The 20,386-nt window shown below is 48.9% G+C and overlaps 1 protein-coding gene across 1 annotated transcript in view; it reads right to left on the reverse strand.

The window, feature by feature from the left end:
• Window positions 1-19,983, reverse strand: part of Igf2r (insulin like growth factor 2 receptor) — a 91,666-nt gene extending 71,683 nt beyond the window's left edge. Inside the window, exon 1 of the mRNA XM_057756440.1 lies at window positions 19,712-19,983. Within this exon, the coding sequence (XP_057612423.1) occupies window positions 19,712-19,866 (155 nt within the window). The 5' untranslated portion in view covers window positions 19,867-19,983. The remainder of the gene's footprint in view (window positions 1-19,711) is intronic.
• Window positions 19,984-20,386: the final 403 nt, after the last annotated feature.

The following is a 20,386-nucleotide window of genomic DNA, read 5'->3' on the forward strand; positions in this document are numbered from 1 at the left end:
GCCCAGACAAAATCATCAATAAAACCTGTTTCTTCTTCCTCGGGCTGGGGGGAGGCATGGGCACACGCTTAGTTTGTTTCATGGTGTGTGTGTCGGGGGGGGGGGTGGATTCCAAACTTGTAGGCATCCTTATGCCTGTGTCACCCTCTCCCCAGTGCTGGGATTACAGAGGCCCAGCCACAAGGTTTCCCAAGAGGTACAGAATGACCAAGTTCCCAGGCCCCTGGAAGAAGGAAGGGAAATAAGTGAGCAGTACACACAATATAAGCTCTGATGGAAACTGAGTCAGTGGGGGCAAGCAGTGGATCACTGAAGACTATGGCACAGCTGTGCCAGGCTGGGGAATTACTCTGAGCCCTGACAAGTAGCAGTGACTTCAGGGGTGAAGGGGAAAAAAGAAAGAGAGCAACTTGGTTAAAGCTGGAGGACTAAGAAGTCGGCAGGCAGCGGGTAGGGAGGCCACAGAGGCAGGGTCAGCCACGCCCATCCTGCAGTAAGCAATCTTGATTCTACTTGAAGAAAGTGAAGGCCACAGCACACATAAGCTTTCCTTAAAGTGGTTAGGCAGCAATTTGCAGGACACTAGCACATTTCTATTGCTATGGTGAGTTTCAGAGAAATGCTAATCTCTCATTTGCCAGCTGTAATTCCAAGTTTTTCCAAGCTGGCACGCAGTTCACTGAAAACCTTAGCCTGACATCAGTACAGCTCCTCACAGCCCAGTGACTGAAGTACCCACAGTGCCACAGAAGTCTGCAATGAGAACCAAACATAAGGAAATGCAGACGGAGCAAAATGAACAGGGTTCAATGAGGTGCGCAGAAGTCAGAGAGAAGGCTGCTTTCTGAAGACATACACTTTGTATCTCACACAAATTTATCAAATGGAAGTGATGATATAAACAGGGAGGGCAGATCCTGTTACCTACTCAAAGTCTTTGAACACAGCTTCTTCGGAATTGATTTAGGGGCAGATGCCCTCGGCACCATGGAACTCAACCCCCAGCTCCCAGGGAGGTGTGCTAGTTCAGCTCTTAGTCACACCACCTAAGAGCAAAGACTCGGTCACAGTGTCTTTTAAACTGAAACCTAGCAATCTGCAGGCTGTTAGCACTGGAGATCTAATTCCAGCGAACATTACAGCTGCTTTAAAACAATCCAAAATGACAGGCCTGGCACCTGTGCACTGTCACTCAGTTAAACATCACGTCAGGAACTCCCAGGAGCCGAGTCAATCCTGCAGCGCAGTGAGAGTGAGCTGGCCCGAGGGTGTGTGCGGCTCTCAATAAGCCGAAGAGTGGGAGAAAGGAGCGCCGTGTTAATGAGGAGGGGCTGCACGTCTGAAGTCAAGGGCGATGTGCAGTGATGGACACTGGGCAGCCAAGGAAGGAGGATCAATAGTTTAAGGACAAATTGGCTACAGAGTGAAGCCTACCCTAGCCTGGACTAGCCGAGAACCCATTTCAGGCCAAGCATAGTGGTCCATGCCTTTAATCCCAGTGCTCAGGAGGCAGGTCTCTGTTGAGTTCGAAGCCAGCCTTGCCTTCATTCAGAGTTCCAGGACAGTTAGGGCTGTACAGTGAGACCTTTCCCCAAGAAAGAAAAAGAAAGCAAAAAATAAACAGTAGAAGTTGTTACATTTAAAATCATGAGCTAGATGACTGTAAATTTTCTGGCAGGTCAAAGGCCAAGCAGTCAAATGGCCCGGGCTGTAACCATCCTTAGAATGGAGTCCGTAAAAGCTGAAACCTCAGCATGGGGCTGGCCATGCAAGCACCTGAGAATGAGAGCCCCAGAGACTGAAGTGAGCAGACAACAAACTGGCATTTTATCTTTTAGAAAAGAATTCTCTTTTTGAAACAAATACGGATAGTCAAAACTGAAATTCCACCCCACAGCAACAGTTCACTGCTAAGCAAGAAAGGCGCCCAAAGTCCACCCTTTATCAAGTTTATACAGTGAAGACTGGACAAAGGCGGGCAGGGCGGACAGTTCACTATCTCAAAGGGAAAGCAAAGCCTTAATCTTTTAACTCTACCAAGAGGCAAAGTTTTGAGGCGACACCAGCAGCTGAGCGCACGAGAGGTCTCCACGCCCTCCCGAGGAGTGAGGTCCAGGGGCATGCTCACAGCTCTCCACTGTTACTCAAAGTCATCTGAGGGACTGCAACAGGCAGTGAGGAGGAAGAAACACCAAGGCTGGGGATATAGTTGGTCAACACAGCCTGAAATCTGCCCACTGTCCCACCCTTGCAAAATTCAGTCTCTGTCCTCAAATGAGGACACCCAATTGTAAGTAGAACGACCCCTCTGGGCACACACATCTGAACACGTGATTCCTAGTTAGGGGTGCTCTTGGGTGGGTTATGAAACATTAGGAGGTGGAACCCTGCTGAAGGAAACATGTCACTGGGAGACAGGCTTTCACAGCCACACCCAGCCTCCAGTCTGTTCTCAGAGCTCCCTGCCTGTGGACGGAATGCCTGGATGGGAATGTCTCAGCTTCTTGTTCAAGACATCCACTGCCATCTTTTTCCACCATTACAGAGTGTCCCTCTAGAACCCTAAGGTGAAATAAACTCTTCCTTCTATAAGTTGTCTTGGTCATCACAGCAACAAAAAGCAACTGCTTCAGAAGCCCTGAGTTCCACCCCGGCACCATATAAAAACCAGGATGGCATGGGAGGTAAGAGCCAGGGACTCAAGGGCACCAACGGCTACATTACCAACGGGATGATTCTGGAACACAAAACTGCTCTCTTCAGTTAAGTCCTTCAGGCTAAGTCACTAAGATCTGTCTACTTTTATGGCCAAGGCCACCTGAAGGTTAGTTCCAGGTTACTACTACTTACCAAAACATTAGGAAGGAAATGGGCTGAAGAGACAGCTAAGGATAGTGAGCCTGGTATACATGAGGCCCTCCCCCCATCCTCAGTACCAGGGAACCAGGAGAGCAGGATGCCAGGCTATGTGTGCCTCAGGACTAGGCTCCTCCCAGCGCCAACCCCTAAGTAGCACCCATCCCAACAACTGCTCCATCTTCAATACTCTTGAATTCCTCAGCTTAGGAAGCAAAACACCAAGGCTCAGAACAAGTATGACCTCGCCCAATGCCATCCAGCTATGAAGTGGCTAGGCCAGGAAAAAACCCGGGTTAGCCAAGCTCCAAGGATAAGAGCTGTACCACTAGGGTCAACTGTCTCATTTAGTCTACATTTTTAAGATAATTTAAATTTTCTGGAAATTATTTAGTTTCAATGACAACACTGAAAAGTTCTCACACACGAGTGCACACAAACTCCCACACGCACATACACACTCACACATGCAACACTCATGCACATACTCACATACGCGCACGCGTGCACACACACACACAAAGCAATTAAGATGACAGATATAGGGGCTGAAGAGATGGCTCAGTGGTTAAGAGCACAGGGTGTGCTTCCAGAGGTCCTGAGTTGAATTCCCAGCAACCACATGTGAGCAAGGAGCTCACAACCATCTATAATGAGATCTGGTGCCCTCTTCTGGCTGCAGGCATACATGCAGGCAGAACACTGCATACATAATAAATAAATAAATCTTAAAAAAAAATGACAGATGTGATATAGAGACTTCCAAGTTCCTATTTCATCTCACAGCCACCCATGCACAGTACCATCTTATCCAATAACACAACATTACGTCATTCTTTTATAGGCACATCCAAGATACAGAAACTCCCTTTCTTGTGTATGCTGTCAAAACTCATGTGGATCTCGGAGGAGGGCGACTTCTCAGAGTGACCTGGAAGGAAACCCTGGGGAACACTAAGCCCAGACCACCTGGCGCTAAACAGCGGGCTACTTGTGCCTTGGCCTAGAGCTGCCAAATTTGCAGACCAGACTCCTCACACCCAGAAGGTTCCTTGCCTCTGGCCAGGCCACTGGGCTCTAAGTTAGTAGACTTCTGAGCAGAGAAGCATCCTCTCCACTGCTCTCAGACTCACTCAGGCCCTTTCCTTTAGAGGGACTGTAAACACAGACACAAACCAAGAGGTCCGGAGGGAAACGGGAAGGGCAGACATCACAAACATGTTGTGTATTTGATAAGCTATCTCTAATTTTAAAGTGAGCATGATGGTAGAAACACACTCAACAGGAGTGGTTATCAAACACATGGGCTGAGTCCACCCCTCACAAGAAAAACTGAGCACGGATCAGTCTGAGGGCAACAGCCCTCTCCTGAACTGCCTAGAAGTTCAAGTCACCTATGCCTCAGCAGTGGCTCTGAGGTTCCACTTTAACCTCATTTGGTTTAAATTTCAGAATATCCTCAAAGATGTTGCCAACTTACAGACTGTGGTAGTCTGAATAAAGATGACCCCATAGGTTCATGGGACGTGACACTATTAGGAGGCGTGGCTTTGTTGGAGTAGGTGTGGCCTTGTTAGAGGAAGTGTGTCACTAGGGGGCTTGGAGGTTTCAGAAGCTCAAGCCAGGCCCAGGGTTTCTCTTCCTGCTGTCTGTGGATCCACGCATCGAAAGAACTCTCACCTACTTCTCCAGTACCATGTCTGCCTGTGTACCACCATGCTTCTGAATTGTAAGTCAGCCTCAATTAAATGTTTTCTTTTATAAGAGTTGCTGTGGCTGGGTGGTAGTGGCGGACGCCTTTAATCCCAGCACTCTGGAGGCAGAGGCAGGCATATCTGAGTTCAAGGCCAGCCTGGTCTACAAACCAAGTTCCAGGACAGCCAGAGCTACACAGAGAAATCCTGTCTCAAAAAAACCCAAAAGGGTTGCTGTGGTCCTGGTGTCTCTTCACAGCAAAAACCCCTAACTTAAGTCGGATATAACTTGAAGGGTTTTCATTTTTAAAATCTTAAAAGTCTGTGACACTGTAGGTCAGGAACAGTGAGTGTGTGTATCTTATTACCCCAACACTGCAGAGGTGGAGGCAGGAGGAGGCCACACAGCCAAGATTCTGACTCTAAGGTGGTGGTGGGGGGGGGGGGGGTTACGACCAACAGTAAGGGGCATGTGCTAGCACCACCCTAATGCTGGGGGAGGGAGTAGAGCCAGGACAGGAGGGTCATCATAGATTCAAAAGAAGAAAACGAAAAAGAAAAACAAAAGGGGGCAGGGTAGCAACATGGCTTGTGGGGCTAAAACATTTGCTGTCAAGCCTGACAACCTTAAGTCCCTGGGATCCACATAGTAGAAGAAGCAATTTCTACATACCTGACCTTCACACATGTACCATGGTAACACATATCACACACAATAAAAAATAATTGTTCTAAGTATTTTTAAATTTACACACAAAACCAAATCTATATATATACTCTTAGGAAAAAATCCCCAGAACCCACCTAAAAGCCAGACTCAGTAGTGCAAGGGTCAGTTAGTTCAGCCCTCTAAGGAGATAGAGGCCTAGTATACACGACAGATATACACAGAACCCTTGTCAAAACCAGAGGGAAGGCAAGGACACCCAAGGTTCTCTCCTGATCTTTCCATTTGCGTGTCTGCCCACACACGCGCACATGCGCACACGCACACATACACACAACAGGGAAGCTAGTGTGCATGCACACGAATACTTCTATGGTCAAATTATTTACATGCCAATCCCTTAATGAAAAATACCACAGAAACCTATTGGGTCTCTTTCTGTCTTCTAATAGGTACATCTCTGTTAACTCAACCTCTTCCCCATTCAATTATGTATCCTCCTACTTCCCCAACCGCCTATAAGTCTTAAGATGACAGTGACAGCTTGCAATCATGTAGCTGGTCAATATTTAATCACTGGCTTATAATTATCAGCACACAAAGCCAGTATGACAGAATCAGTCATAAAATTAACAAACACATGAGTCAGTAATTTGTCTTCCTTTAAAAAATGAGAAAGTTGATGATCCGCACAAGATACACAGCGCTAGCTGGGGGTGCTTGTCGTGATCCTCAATGAGCATGAAGCTGCCTCTTGGGTGATGGAGGAAAGTCATTGGTTAATTAATAAAGAAACTGCTTGGCCCTCTGATAGGGTAGAATTTAGATAGGCGGAGTAAACAGAACAGAATGCTGGGAGAAAGATCCGAGTCAATCAGTCGCCATAATTCTCCCACTCCAGACAGACGCAGGTTAAGATCTTTCCTGGTAAGCCAGCTCGTGGTGCTACACAGAATATTAGAAATGGGTTAGATCAATATGTAAGAGCTAGCCAGTAAGAGACTAGAACTAATGGGCTAGACAGTGTTTTAAAGAATACAGTTTCCGTGTAATTATTTCGGGTGTAAAGCTAGCCGGGTGGTGGGATGCAGCCCGCTGCTCCTATTTCAACACTTGGGAACAAAAAGAATCCTGAGTCTTTCCAACTCAACTTCCAAACATGATTCTGCTTTGGAGGCATGTATCCAAATCCTCCAGTAGAGTGTGAGGCTGTCTCCTATCTCCAGGGTCTCAGCTCATACATGCAGCACACTGGCCCAAAAGCCAGACCAGTCTCTGAGAGATCAGGAGGAAACAGGGTCCCTAGTGGGCCTACAGCAGGCAGCCAGCAAAGAGTGGACCTTGGGGGCTATGTACTAGAAGAGACAAAATCTGGCCTGGCAGAGTGACTCGACCCTGACCAGACGATGACACTGGGAAACACATGACTTTGACACAGCAGGGCCCAGGATTATATAGGAAGTACTTCACTTCCTATTCTAACCAACCACAAGACTGTGGATAAATATATGAAGCCAGCTCAAAGAGGAAGAGAAGATCTTCATGGAGAGTCAGCCTTTAGTCGGCTTTTCCCAGAGAGCTACAGAGGATCTAGAAGCAGGCATCACCTGGGTAAGGAAGGATCCAGCCAGGCTGGACCAGGGCTGCAGGCAACCAGGACCCAGTGGTCTTTAAACCATGTCCTCCTATGTGAGTGATAGCAGAGGCAGGTGGACGAAAGGAGCCTCTGAAAAGGAGCCATGATCACAGTGGAAGACTACACAACCCTGCTCAAATCCACCCCTGCACCCCAGCCTATAGGCGGAGTGGAATTCATATACTCTAAACCCCAACTTCCTTATCCACAAACCAAGCAAACCCAAAATGTTATGAATAGGGAGGAACCTGGATGAAGAACAGCATTTGAGAGCTGTGATGTAACAGAAGGATTCCGATTGCTTAAGAACTGAGTTCACACGCACAGAAAAGGACAACTGCCACATGACACAGGCAAGGAGCTGAAGAGGGCAGGGAAGGGCAAAGGGAGACCCTTGTCCTGGGCCACACTCACCATGATGCTGAAGAATCTGAGCCTCCAGATACAACTCCAAGGGTGCTGAGACACAGCAAATACATGCACAAACATGTGACAAACATGTGGGAGATGGTGTTAGAGGAAAGACCTCTTCGTTCCTAAGGTCTCGGTGCATGGCCGGCTATCCCACTGCTGTGCCAAGCTGAGACCACACGTCACAGAAACAGGAGTATGTGATGGTAGCCACGAAACACAGGGAGGGAAAGTGGGACACACAGGCAGGCCTGGGACAAGATGGCGTCCAAAGATGTGCCCCTAATGATCCTCTTTCTCCAACTAGGCTAGGCACCACTTCTGAACATTCCTACCCTCTCCCAATCATGCCATGAAATTATGAATATGTCTGTGAATTAATCTCTTGATGAGGTCAAAGCCCTGATGTAGGCAGAGTTTCTGAGTCCCAGCAGCTGCTCCCAAATAACCAGAGACTTTATATTAATTATAAATGCTCAGCAGACAGCTCAGGTTTATTACTAACTAGCTCTTAAATTTAAATTAGCACCCTCCCCCCTTTTGGTGGTTTTTCAAGACAGGGTTTCTTTGTGTAACAGCGTAGCTGTCCTGGAACTAGCTCTTGTAGACCAGGGTGGCCTTAAACTCAAGTTCAACTGCCCAGCCTTAAATGAACCCATTTCTATTCATCTATGTGCTTTTACTTCCCCTGCATGTACTGCTTCCTCTCCACCTGGTTCATGATTCCTGTGGTTTTACCCTTCTTCCCAACATTCTGTCTGCCCTGAAAATTGTGCCTAGTCAGCAGCCAATCAGCTTTATGCTAACAATGAGAGTAATACATATTTACGGTGTACAAAGACTGTTCCACAGCACCCTGATGAATGAGCCACCTCTCAGTGACTACCGCTAGAGATCACCTACCGCTAGAGATCAACATTTCAAAAGCATAAGCCTTTCGGGGGAAGGGAGAAGGGACAACTTCACACCCACACCACACACACCAAAGTGCATTGGGGGAAGGCAGGGCACACGGACAACAAGACACCAGACCACAGAGACAGACAGACAGCTTCTTCCTGGTTGTCCCCTTGGGACAGGCCAGCAGCCAAGCCTCCCCAGCCCGAGCAGCTGCCTCCAGAGTGCCCACCTGGGTAAAGCTGAACTGGCCAGCAGCACAGGAGCAAGGATTCTCACCCTCAACAATTTCACTACAGCAAACAACACCTGCCCTCCGAGACACAGAGCTGCCAGGAACCACCCAGAACATGGGCTTGCCCAGCTCAACCCCAGCACACAGGCTACAGCTAGTAGGGTCATCAGGTGGGCCCCCTGTGCCTGTGCATCTGTAACTAGGATTACGTTCTCCTCCTGAACTTCAAGGAACAAAGAAAGGGGCAACGGAGCCTGGTTAAAGCTCAGTGGTGCAGCCTCTCCCTCGGTGTGATAGCCTAGTCTATCCTTAGTGCCAAAAATTAAGTTAAAAAAAAAAAAAAAAAGTTCTGCAATGGGAAGTGGTACACAGAATCCTAGTCCGAAGAGATGGAGTCTAAGGATGTTCTGTCGTCGAGTGCTGACCACCATGCTCACAGCCCCTGGGTTCAGTGATGCCCAGCAGGATATAAACAGCAGTAGTGGCCTGCAGCTGCAATTCCAGAACCGGGCAAGTGGAGACAAGACGGTCAGATGCACAAGGTCAACCTTGGCTATACAGCAAGTTCAATGCCAACCTGGGTGAAATGGCACACCTGGGACATGCCCTGCAAAGCTTCTGAACGTAATCACTTAACCCTCGCTGTCTCAAGAAGCACGCAATCTCCCCCATTTTCAGAGAGCATGGAAGTAACCTGGCCTGCAATCTCAGATCAGAAAGGGACCACCCACAGCAGGGCCTCACCATGCCCTCTGTCCCAAGCACAAGCCACTTCCCACTGCATCCTGGCAGCAAAACTGTCACCAACCTCAGGAACCTGAAAGACACGAAGCTACTCTGCACAAAAGCAAACCAATCAGATCTTTTGGGGTTTGCTTTTGAGTTCATGCTGGCCTGGAACTCAGGGCAATCCTCCTGCCTGAGCCTGCCAAGTGCTAGGATTATAGATATGAGCCACTCGGTCCAGTTTCCTAATTTCCACATCTTCTTGATCCCCAGTAGCTCCAAAGTCATCACAGTCACCTCTGGCATCCAGTCCCAGGGTAACACTCTTGACATCTCTCCTGTGCCCACCGACATGGGGTTGAGCAGGCTGCTCCCACAGGCAGAGCCCTGCAAGGCTCTTCCCTGTCAGAGGCACAGTTTACACCCTCACTTCCTCCCAGACTCACATTATTAAGGAACGCTGGACCCCATGACACCACTGGCTCACACCACCTCCTCTAAGAGTCAACAGGAAGAGATGTTGGCTTTCACTTCAGAATGGAAAGTAGCATATCTACAGCTGGTCAGGTGAGAGGAGGGGCCCAGAGGAACAATGACGATGACTCAATGGGTCCTGCCCTTGTCACTTCTAAGAAACCCTCTTCTGTCATTTCTGGTCTGGTGGCTTGTTCTATTCACAGGCCAGGCGGAGGAGTAGGGAGTTTTCACATCTGCTTTAATGTGCAGCTGGCGGCCAGGCTTGTCAGCACAGACTTGGAAAGCCAACTGCCACGGGGGCTGAGGGCAGGAGGCTGAGGGTGGGAAGCCGCAAGCCTGAGGGTTGTCTTAGGAAACCCAGTGAGACCTGTCTCAAAGTTTTTGTTGTTGTTGTTTAAAAACAGGGGGTGGGGGGACTGGAGATACAACTCAAGGGCACAGTGCTTGCCACCTTAGAAGCCAAGGCCCTAACTTCAAACCCCAGTACTGCCCACAAAAGGGAGTGAAGACTGATTTTGGAGTCAGTTGGAATTAGAACAGCCTTACATCCAGTCAAACCTCAGGAGCCACATGGAAGCTCTGGACAGCACATACCCAAAGTTCAGCCTAAAAGGCTGAGACATACCTCCCAAGCCACTGCGATGCAAGGCATGTTGGAGGCCACTGTTGACTGGTGTCTCCTACCCTAGAGTATAGCTAGGACCAGCAGTTCCACAGCACCTGCAGGATAAGTCGATCCTGAGGAGAGGAACTGGCCCTCCAGCGCTGACTGGGTAAGGGGAAACTCCTGCCAAAGGCCAGTGGCTGATGGGAGGGCAAGTTTCACACCCCTGGGGACAGGACAGTGGGATTTTCCTCCACTGTGATGATCCCTCCACATGCTATCAGAGACCAAAATAGAACATGACAGTCCTTGGCACCTCAAAAACCTTGCCAGTAACAGCTGGTTTGCAGTTGTAGAGCAAGGTGAAGTGACCAAACATTTTCTCACTAACTCTGGGGCTCTACCAACAGCAGACAATCCCAACCCCAAAGGAACGAGCAAAGCCCAGCTGATGGCAAGGGCCACTGGTGGGTACCTAAGCCAGTCAGGCCTTCCGGCCTCCCTCTATAGATAAACAATCACAGGGCTTGGTGGCTCATGGCTCACGCCTTTAATCCCAGCACTTGGGAGGCAGAGGCAAGCCATCCCAGTCTATACAAGAGAGACACTAATTAAAATAAATAGATAAAGAAATAAAGAAATGGCACAAGGCCCAGTCCAACATGGGGCACCTGGACCTGGCACCTGCCCAAACTCCACACCTCCTGTGCCAGGGAGTTTTGTGCTGGGAAAGTCTTGCAATCTGCTAACTCGGATTTCAGAACTGAGTGTGAAGTAGGACTGCAGAGCCACAAACCCACAGCTTCAACCCTTTTCAGAAAAGACCCTTTTCTTCCGCAAAGGGAAATCTCAACCAGCAGGCACTCGCTAACTGAGGCAGTGACTCCTGGGCCACTAAGGGTGTGTAACACTGAGAAAGTGACTTCTAAAGGAAACTCCCAGGCCAGCACCTGCCTGTAATTCCAGCACTCAGAATGCTGAGGCAGGAGGTCCTCGCATCTGGGCTACAGAAAACCAGTCTCAAAACATAAGTAAGGCAACTGTGTGGAGGAGCAAAAAAGACCCAGAGGCGGCCTGGCCCCAGTTCCATCATCCAGACCTGTCTCAGCAGGACTCATCCGGACTGTCAGCAGGCAGCACCAGCACTCTGCCAACAACTGACCCCAGGGGCCAGCAGCTGCCTCCAGCAGGAACAACGCGACTGGGTGGGTGTCTCATCACAGAATAAGAAAAGATTTCAGGCTCCACAACCAGCCCCTGGCATGTCTTTCCCATCTCCCCAAAAACAATTTATAGCCAAGTTCCAACGAATGCTTCCAGCCCTGCCCTGAGCAGCCGCACGGGGCAACAGATGTCGAAGATGAGATTTACCATAAAGAGCACCATCAGGAGCCACCCGGGGTCAACGCAACATGACCCAAGATAACCACCAAAGAAAAGGCCCAAGGGAACAAGTCGGGCAGGGTACCACCTGCGTGTAACCCCAACATTCAGAGACTGAGGTAGGAAGATCATACGGTCAAGGCCAGTATGAGCTATATAGTAAAACCAGGTCTCAAAAAAAAAAAAAAGAGCTGCGTGATGGTGGCACACTTTTAATCCCAGCATTCGGAGGCAGAAGCAGGTAGATCTCTGAGTCTGAGGTCAGTCTGGTCTGCAGAGTAAGTTCCTGGACAGTGGGGGACACACAGTGAAACCTTGTCTCAAAAAAACCAAAAAATAATAAATACATAAATAGAAAAATGGGACATTTAGGAGGCAGAAGCAAGTGGGTCTCTGTAGGTGAGGCCAGCTTGGTCTCCACAGAGAACTCCAGGACAGCCAAGGCCAGGTAAAGGGGGTGGGGGTGGGGGGAGAGGAATGAGGTGAGGGCAAAGGCTGGAGATACAGCCTGACTGGTATGAAACAGAGTACTAGTTGCAGTACTAGTTTGGAAAAAAAAAAAATGGCACCAAAGGGGGTGACATTATTAGGAGGTGTAGTCTTGTTGGAGTTACCATAGAGGCAAGCTTTGAGGTCTTATATACACTTAAGCCACTCCCAGTAAGACAGACCACTTCCTGTGAGTCAAGATATTGGGCTCTCAGCTCCTTCTCCAGCACCATGTCGCACCATGATGATAACGGACTAAACCTCTGAAAAGTAAGCCACTCCAATTAAATGTGTTTTCCTTTATAAGAGTTGTTATGGTCATGGTGTGTCTTCACAGCAACAGAAACTCTAAGGCAGAAGTTGGTACCAGGAGTGGGGTATGGTGTGATAGGCCAGGCCATGCTTTTGTTTGAACAAATATGGACCTTGGGAATGGAGATTAGGAAAGCAGTTGAATATTTTAAGTGTTGCTTATTGGGCCAAACTAGTAGGAGCATGGAAGACAGAGATTACAACTGGGGGAGGGGGGGACTAGCTCAAGAGGTTTCTGGGGAAAGAATTTTAGCATTTTGTCTAGACATCGTTCTTGTGATATTTTGGTGAAGAATAAAGCAGCTTTTGCCCTTGTCTGAAGAGTCTGCCTGAGACTAAAGTGAAGAGTTTGGGATTAATCCCATTAGCAGAGGAACTCTCAAAACACAGACTCTATTGTGTGGTTACTAGAGTTAACTATAATTAAAATATATAATGAAAACGAGCAAGCTGAGCAAATAAAAATACAAATGTACAGACTGAGAAAAGGGGCACCGGGAAGTAGAACAGAGCTAAATCCTGTGTTCAAGGAGATAAACAGATAAAGAAATGGACTAAAAGAATAGTGACCCCATTCACCTAAGCTTCCAACTTATTTAAAGGAATTAATGGAAAAACTTAGAGCCAGGTGTGATGAAGGTAACAGACTAGACCTCTGACAATGTAAGCCACCCCAATTAAATATTTTTCCTTTATAAGAGTTGTTGTGGTCATGGTTTCTCTTCACAGCAATAGAAACCCTAAGGCACTAGTTCTTATGAGTTACTAAAATGTAAACAAGCCTTTGATATAGTGAGGAAGATGTGCACAATTTAAGGCCAAGAGTTTCTTAGGGGCTGGAGAGATGACTCGGCAGTTAAGCGCACTGGCTGTTCTCCCAGAGAACCCGGGTTCTATTGCCAGCACCCACAAGGTGGCTCACAACTGCTTGTAACTGCAGTGTCAGAGGATTCCACACCTTCTTCTGGGGCCTCCAAAGACAATAAGCACACATGGTGCACAGACACATATGCAGACAAGACACCCATACACATAAAATTTTTAAAAACATCTCAAAAAAAAAAAAAAAAGCCAGGTGTGATAACAAAACCACTGACTGCCGGCACTTGAAGACAAAGATGGTGGAGCACAAGTTGGACAGACTGGGCTAGACAGTAAGACTCTGTCTTTAATTAATTTAATTCTTAAAGAAATCTTGAGGACGGGAAGGTGCCTTTGCCAGTAAAGTGCTTGCCTTAAAAGCTGAGAAAATAAGTTGGAGCCCCAGATCCCACATTAAAAAGCCAGCAGCACATACTTATCCCACAGATGAAGAGGTTGGGAGTGGAGGAGGGAGGAAGATCCCAGCTCAGAGGCCAGCTAGCCTGGGTGGAGTTCACTCAGAGAGATCTTGTCTCAAAATGAAGGCAGCACATGATGCTGCCCTCTGACCACAAACACACACACACACACACACACACACAAACATAAAGAGGCACACACATACAATAGAGGCATAAATACAAACACACACACACATATATATATGTATACACACACCCCATATAGTCACATACATACACACAGATGCACGCCTGCACACACATGCATGCACACCTGTGCGCTCTCTCTCTCTCTCTCTCTCTCTCTCTCTCTCTCTCTCTCTCTCTCTCACTAGAAAAACACAGTTTATCAAAACTGGCTCAAGAAAAGACAAGAAATCTGAATAGACAAAAATGGAAACTGAAACCTGAAATGTTGGGAAAAATGACAAATGCTTCTAACTCCAGAGACTGAGACAGGAGGATCCCAATTTCAAGGCTTGTTACCCTACACATGAGACCATGCCTTAACATAAATAAGTAACAGGCGCCATAATCTAGCTCCTCCCCCTGTTCTACACCTCCTCCCCCAAAGTACCAGGTTACTAGAACATTACTAAGTTGTACCAAAATGTATGAAAAAGAAAACATCTAGTTCATACAAAAACTGATCCCAATGCATAAAAAAAAGGTTGACTGAATCCACAAAACTGTCACACTCCTAATAACAAAAATGAGCTGAGAACACAGCAAAGAAAGATTACAACATGGTACCAGTTAAAAACTCAGCTGCTGCCCAGCATTGGTGAGGTAGAGGCAGGCAGACCTCTGTGAATTCAAGGCCAGCCTGGTCTACAAAGCAAGTTCCATAACAGCCAGGGCCATTACACAGAAAACCCTGTCTGATGGAGGGGGGGTAACCTCACCCAGCAAACCACACCCAGTACAACAAATAACAACAACACATTTGGGGGGAAACGAACATTCACCTTCTCCTTGCTAAGAGGAGAAAAACTCTGTGACCTTGGGGTGTCGAGTGATTGTCAATGGGAGAATTTTCCACGATTGGGGGAGTTCGTCTGAAATGTTTGGGAACATTTCCCTCTATGTGGCCCAGGTGAGTGAGGAGCATGGGGTGAAGAGTCTTGGGACCTGCTGGGTACAGACCAGGAGCACTGCCTAACACCCTGCAATACACAGGAAGGCAATGCTCTTCCAACAGTGAATTCTGCCACAAGCTAAGATTTCTTAGCTTCTGTGGTTAGAAGGAGAATGGCCCCCAAAGGTTCCCATATTTGAAGAGTTGGTCCCCAGCTGGTGGTGATATTTAGGAGGGCTAGGAGGTATAGCCTTGCTGGAGGAAGTAAGGCAAGCTTTCCTTCAGGCTGCGGTTAAAGATGCCACTTGCTGCCATGCTAAGCCCAGCCAAGATAAACTCTTTTGGCTATATAATGTCCTAGCCATGGTGTTTTATCACAGCAACAGAAGGGGGGAGGGGGGAACAGCGCACATATCTAAGGATCTGACCCTGAACACCTTAGAAACTCCTAAATTTCTGCAAGTACATGATTAAAAACAAACTGCTAAGGGGTCAAAAGACAAAGTATTATTTACAAAAAAAGAAAAAGAAAAAGGTGTTATTTTAAGATCTGATAGAAGGTAGAGGCTAGAGGACCGGGAGCTCAAGGTCACCCTCAACTACCATACAGTGAGTGAGCTGTAGTGAGGACATATAAGGCCCAGTCGAAAAAGGAAAACAAAAGCCACAGTGTTACCATAATTAACCATCCTAGGCTAACACACACTCACGGTTAAAAGAAATGCATGCACACAAATGGATGGGATCCAGGCTAACACGTGGCCCAAATTAAACATATAAGCATTGTTCTTTTGGTAAAATTGCAGGAGGGAAAAAAAATCTCCCTAGAGATAGCAACTAAACTGACTGTGACTCCCAGCTGGCTTCATTATTCTCTTGTCCTCAATATAATAAAAGCTCTCCAGCATTCATACCCACACAATTTGCAGAAATCCTGTGCTGTTTAAATTTCAAAGTAGTTAACCACCAAGACCAAGCATTTTACAATCAGTTCCAACTGTTACACTTTCCCTATGAAAGATACTGTAAACACCTAAATCAAGGGTGGAAACACACATTTAACATACGTAACATGGCGTTCTGCAAAGTTTAAAGGAGTAAGTTACTCCACTGAATGGCTATGCAGGAGCATGACTCGGTCCCTGACGGTGGTTCTGGCATTGCCCAGCCTCTGACCCTCTCTTCTTCTCACTTATCCTGCCCCACTGACCCTCGCAGGTTCTCTACCCCAGACCTTACACAGGTCAGTGCCACCAACAGGCTCACCAGCCTCACAAAGTAAGTTCTTCATCCACAGCACATTGTCCTCCAGACATCTGACAAGTATGTATTATAAGTCAGGTCTAGTTTGCCTGGAATCCTGACTGCAACAGAGACAGGGCAGGACAAGGCAGCCTAGGCAACTTAGCAAGCCTAAGTCTCAAAATAAAAAACAAAAGGGATGCAGCTGAGAGGTAAAGCACCTACCTACCACGTGTGAGACCCTAGGTCCAGTGAGTGCTCACTATCTGTGGGAAGCAGGGGTGTCTCTGTGTGTACAGTCTCTTCAAAGAGCAAACAGTTGTGTCAAGTGCTGTTGCGTACAGCCGCCTCTGCCACGTCTGCTGCACTTACGCGTCTCACAGAGCAGGCCTCTCCACTGTGCACACACCCTGAGACCTGCTGCTGGAATGGTTCCTTCACCCCTCCCCAAGGCTAAATGCAGAAGGAACTATGTGTGCCCCATCCCAGCAGTCAGAGCCGGGTCAAAGCTCTGAACCAACCTGAAGTCCCCACAGGAAGCTGACACTCCAGAAACAGGCCAGGATTTCCCTCCTGTTCTCTGGAAATTAGCCTCTCTTGGGAGAGGCTGTCTGAGAACCGACAGCTTGGGCTTAGAAAAAGCCCCGTGAAGCCTGGACACGCCGATATCATTACAGAAATAACTTCCGGAACTGCCCTGGGCACCAACCATGTTTTTCCAAGCAAGGAAAAAGTAGTTCACTCCGTTGGTTTACAAACACCTGGAATAGTACTTGCCACACAAGGAACTGCCTCTGTGACCAGGTGACAGAAGCAAACACAAAAAGTACCAACTGCAGGAGCCTACTGCTCACACCAAGGAGACCCATGTCGGCTGTTTACACCGCAGCCATGGGGCCTGTGATAAGCAGGCGACCAAACACTTCATGCTCCCTTGATACTGATGAAACTCACACTGGATTTAGAAAGAATTACTAACCTCCTTCCTTGTTCAGGTACCTTAAGGGCTGGAAGGCCACTTTATCTAACAGTACACAGATAACTGCCCGCAGTCCCAAGGAAGTGGTTAAAAGCACGAAGAGATTCTAAACTAAAGGGCTGTGTAAGAAAACAGCTGCTTAGCTTGTCCTAAGCCTGGTTTGATCTCGCAGAACACAAAACTAAATGGCAACACACAAGACAAACTACACTCTGCAGATACTAAGTTTTGAAGAGACACTAAAATTGATTCCAAGCAAGTTTCTATGTACAAATGGAACACAGTGACAGGCAGGAGACAGGTATGAAGGCCTGGGAAGTTCACCGTACCTGAGGAAATCTAGAGGAACCAACCACCTTAGAGATAGTCAGAGGCTATGCCAGGCACCCCTAACCAGGCCTTACCAGGGTTTACCTCTCCTGGTGGTCCCAGGATGCGGCTGCAAAGGCCATTCTACTGGGCTAAGTACCAGAACTCCCCTGGCCCAGATGAGAATGAACACAAGTTCGAGACAGTGAGATGACCACGCACAAGTGAGTGGCCCTGAGACACCAGTGTCTTATCAGTCTCCTGCCAACGTCTAACCAATTAAGAAATAAATTCTAAGTCAGGTGGTGGTGCACACCTTTAATCCCAGCACTCAGGAGGAGGTAGAGACAGGCGGATCTCTGAGTTCCAGGCCAGCCTGGTCTACAGAGTGAATTCCAAGGCAGCCAGGACTACACAGAGAAACCCTGTACTGAAAAATTCTTTTAAAAGGAGGGAAGGAGAGGAAGAAGCTAACTAACACTATGGGGCTGAAGAGACGGCTCAGCGGTTAAAGGTACTGTTGCTTCTGCAGAGGACCCACGTTCAGTACCCAGAACCCACATGGTGCCTCTCGACCACGGAACTCCAGTTCCAGGGAACCCAACAGCCTCCCAGGACACCATGAAGGCATGTGGTCAACAGTCACACATACAAACAAAATACTAACACACGCAATAAAATCAAAATAATTTTTTTAAAAAGTTTTTTTAAAGAAATGAATTCTACTACAGCTGGAGAGTGACCTGGCTAGAGGGGACCCAAGTTCAATTCTCTGCACCCAGACAGGCTGCTCACAACAACTTGTAACTCCAGCTCCAAGAGATCTGAGATCCTGTCCCTGCCTCTGCATGGCAGATACAACACACACACACACACACCACTTTAAAAATAATAGTGTCAAAATAGAATCCTAAGGAAAGGGCTTTAGGTCAGTGGGAGATTACTTGCTTGGCACGTCTGACCCAGGTTCGAGCCCCAGTATCACCCCGTCTCAAAAGAAACAAATTCCAATTAACTAACAAGACCACTTCCACACTAGCCCAGCTGTGTTAATTCTTGGTCACAGCAGTACTTAATCCAAAATTTCCTGTTCTAAGTGCCCCAGAATTGTTTAAGGGTCACCCTTCCTCTGTATTATGGAGGGGCAGCAATTTCTCTTTGGGTAGCTAATTAGTCTATAAACCGCAGTGCAGCAGGCTCTGCCTCCAGATACTCTCCAAAGTGGGAAAGAGAAGTCTGGTCTGCCTCGTTCCCCTTACAATAATGATGCCTACAAGTTGTGAAGTCTAGGTGAGAACAAAACTCTCTGACGCGGAGCGGGGAGAGAGAAGCCTGTAACTAACATCAGAAACTTGAAGTTTGGCTCAGAAATATCTGACTCACTTCTGAAAGTCAGGGCTAAGGCTGGCTTCAAGATTTGCATCCCGTTTCCTCCTTATCCAAGTTCTAAAAACAAGAAAGACTTCCTATCACCCTAAAGAGTCCAGAGGACACCAGGAGGTGGTAGCCACGTCTTTAATCCCTGCACTTGGGAGGCAGAGGCAGGTGGATCTCTGTGAGTTCAAGCCCAGCCTGGTCTACTAATTCCTGGACAGGCTCTAAGGCTACAGAGAAACCTTGTCTCAAAAAAAAAAAAAAAAAAAAAAAGTCCAGAGGAGGCCAGGAGTTCCCAAACCCCTGGTATTGGAAGTTCCCTCGGCCCACGAACCTGTGTCCAACACTAACAAACTTCAACAAGACTGGAGATTATACAACCTTGGTTCCCAGAGCAGAAGACTACACTAGAATAATCCATTCTGGAGACAATGACATCATGTGAGCAACCAGACAGGAAGCGGACTGGAAGAACTGAAGGGTAAAGTCTTTGAAAGCCAACACGGATGACCACCCCTCTACCCCCGTCAAAAGAAGAAAAAGCGTCACCCACTGACAAACAGTTACTCTAAATCAGGAAAGAAAAAAAGTGAGAGAGAACTGCCACAGACGGGGTCAATCTGCAATCGAAAGCACCACTACCCAACTCCAAAGCCGTCGCGTGGGCTCGCACTCCCTGGAGAGAGTCTGCACATTGGAGGGGACGCCTCCCGAAGCCCCGCGGCTGGAACTTCAATGAAAACGTGCAGTGGGACAAAAGCCCAGCCGGAGCTCTTGCCCCCTGCAACTTCCGACGGGCACACCCCGGCCATGGGAGTCGCACAAAGCCGCCCGACTTAATGACAGCCACAAGTGGCCGGGCACGGGGCTCCGTGGGCCAGCCCCACGGCGGTGGGCCCCCCGCGCGTCGCCCCGAGGCCGCCGCAGCCACCAGGCGGGCAACTTTCCCGCGGGGGCGGGGCGGGGCGGGACTGGCGTCTGCGAGTCCCCCGGCCCGCGCCCGCCACGCAGGACACCTACCTGCACAGAGCGGCCAAGTCCGCGGCCTGGGCCTGCGCGGAGCCCGGGGCCGCCACGAGCAGCAGCAGCAGCAGGAGCGGTGGCGGCGGCAGCAGCGAAGGCAGGAGCGCGACGCGCGGCCCGGAGGGCACAGGTCCCGGCTGAACGGCCCGCATCGCGCGTGGCGTGGGGCTCCCGGCGGCTGGCCCGTTCGAGGCCGAGCCTGGGACACGGTCGCGCCGCAAGAGCGGGGGCGAAGCTGCAACGGGAGCCGGAGAGCGAGAGCCCGAGCCTGGGGGTGGGGAGGGCGGGGGGGGGAGTGCGGCGAGGAGGCGCTCGGCGGCCGTCCCGGACCGTCACGTGAGCGGAGACGTCCCGCCCCTGCCCCGCCTCCCGTTCACGTGATGTCCTTATTCAGGTGATCTCCGCCCAGCCCTGGGTCACGTGAGCGCCGCACCCGCGCGGGACAGGAAGTGTTGCGGGCCGGGCGCGAGCCCCAGGTACTTACTCGAGGCCTGGGTCGTCCCCGGAGCGGCTGCTCACGGCAGGGTAAGGGGTGTCGCCTCAGAACCCAGACCTCAGTTTCCCCGGCCAGCATCCTGGGCGCGTCGGCGCCCCGTAACTCTCCCTTCTTCAGGCTGGACCGGTACGGTGGCCGAGATGGAGTTAGGTGGAAAGGCCCAGGTTGATGCTTAG

The sequence above is a fragment of the Chionomys nivalis genome, chromosome 2, assembly GCF_950005125.1.
Source record: "Chionomys nivalis chromosome 2, mChiNiv1.1, whole genome shotgun sequence".
NCBI classification, from domain to species: domain Eukaryota; kingdom Metazoa; phylum Chordata; class Mammalia; order Rodentia; family Cricetidae; genus Chionomys; species Chionomys nivalis.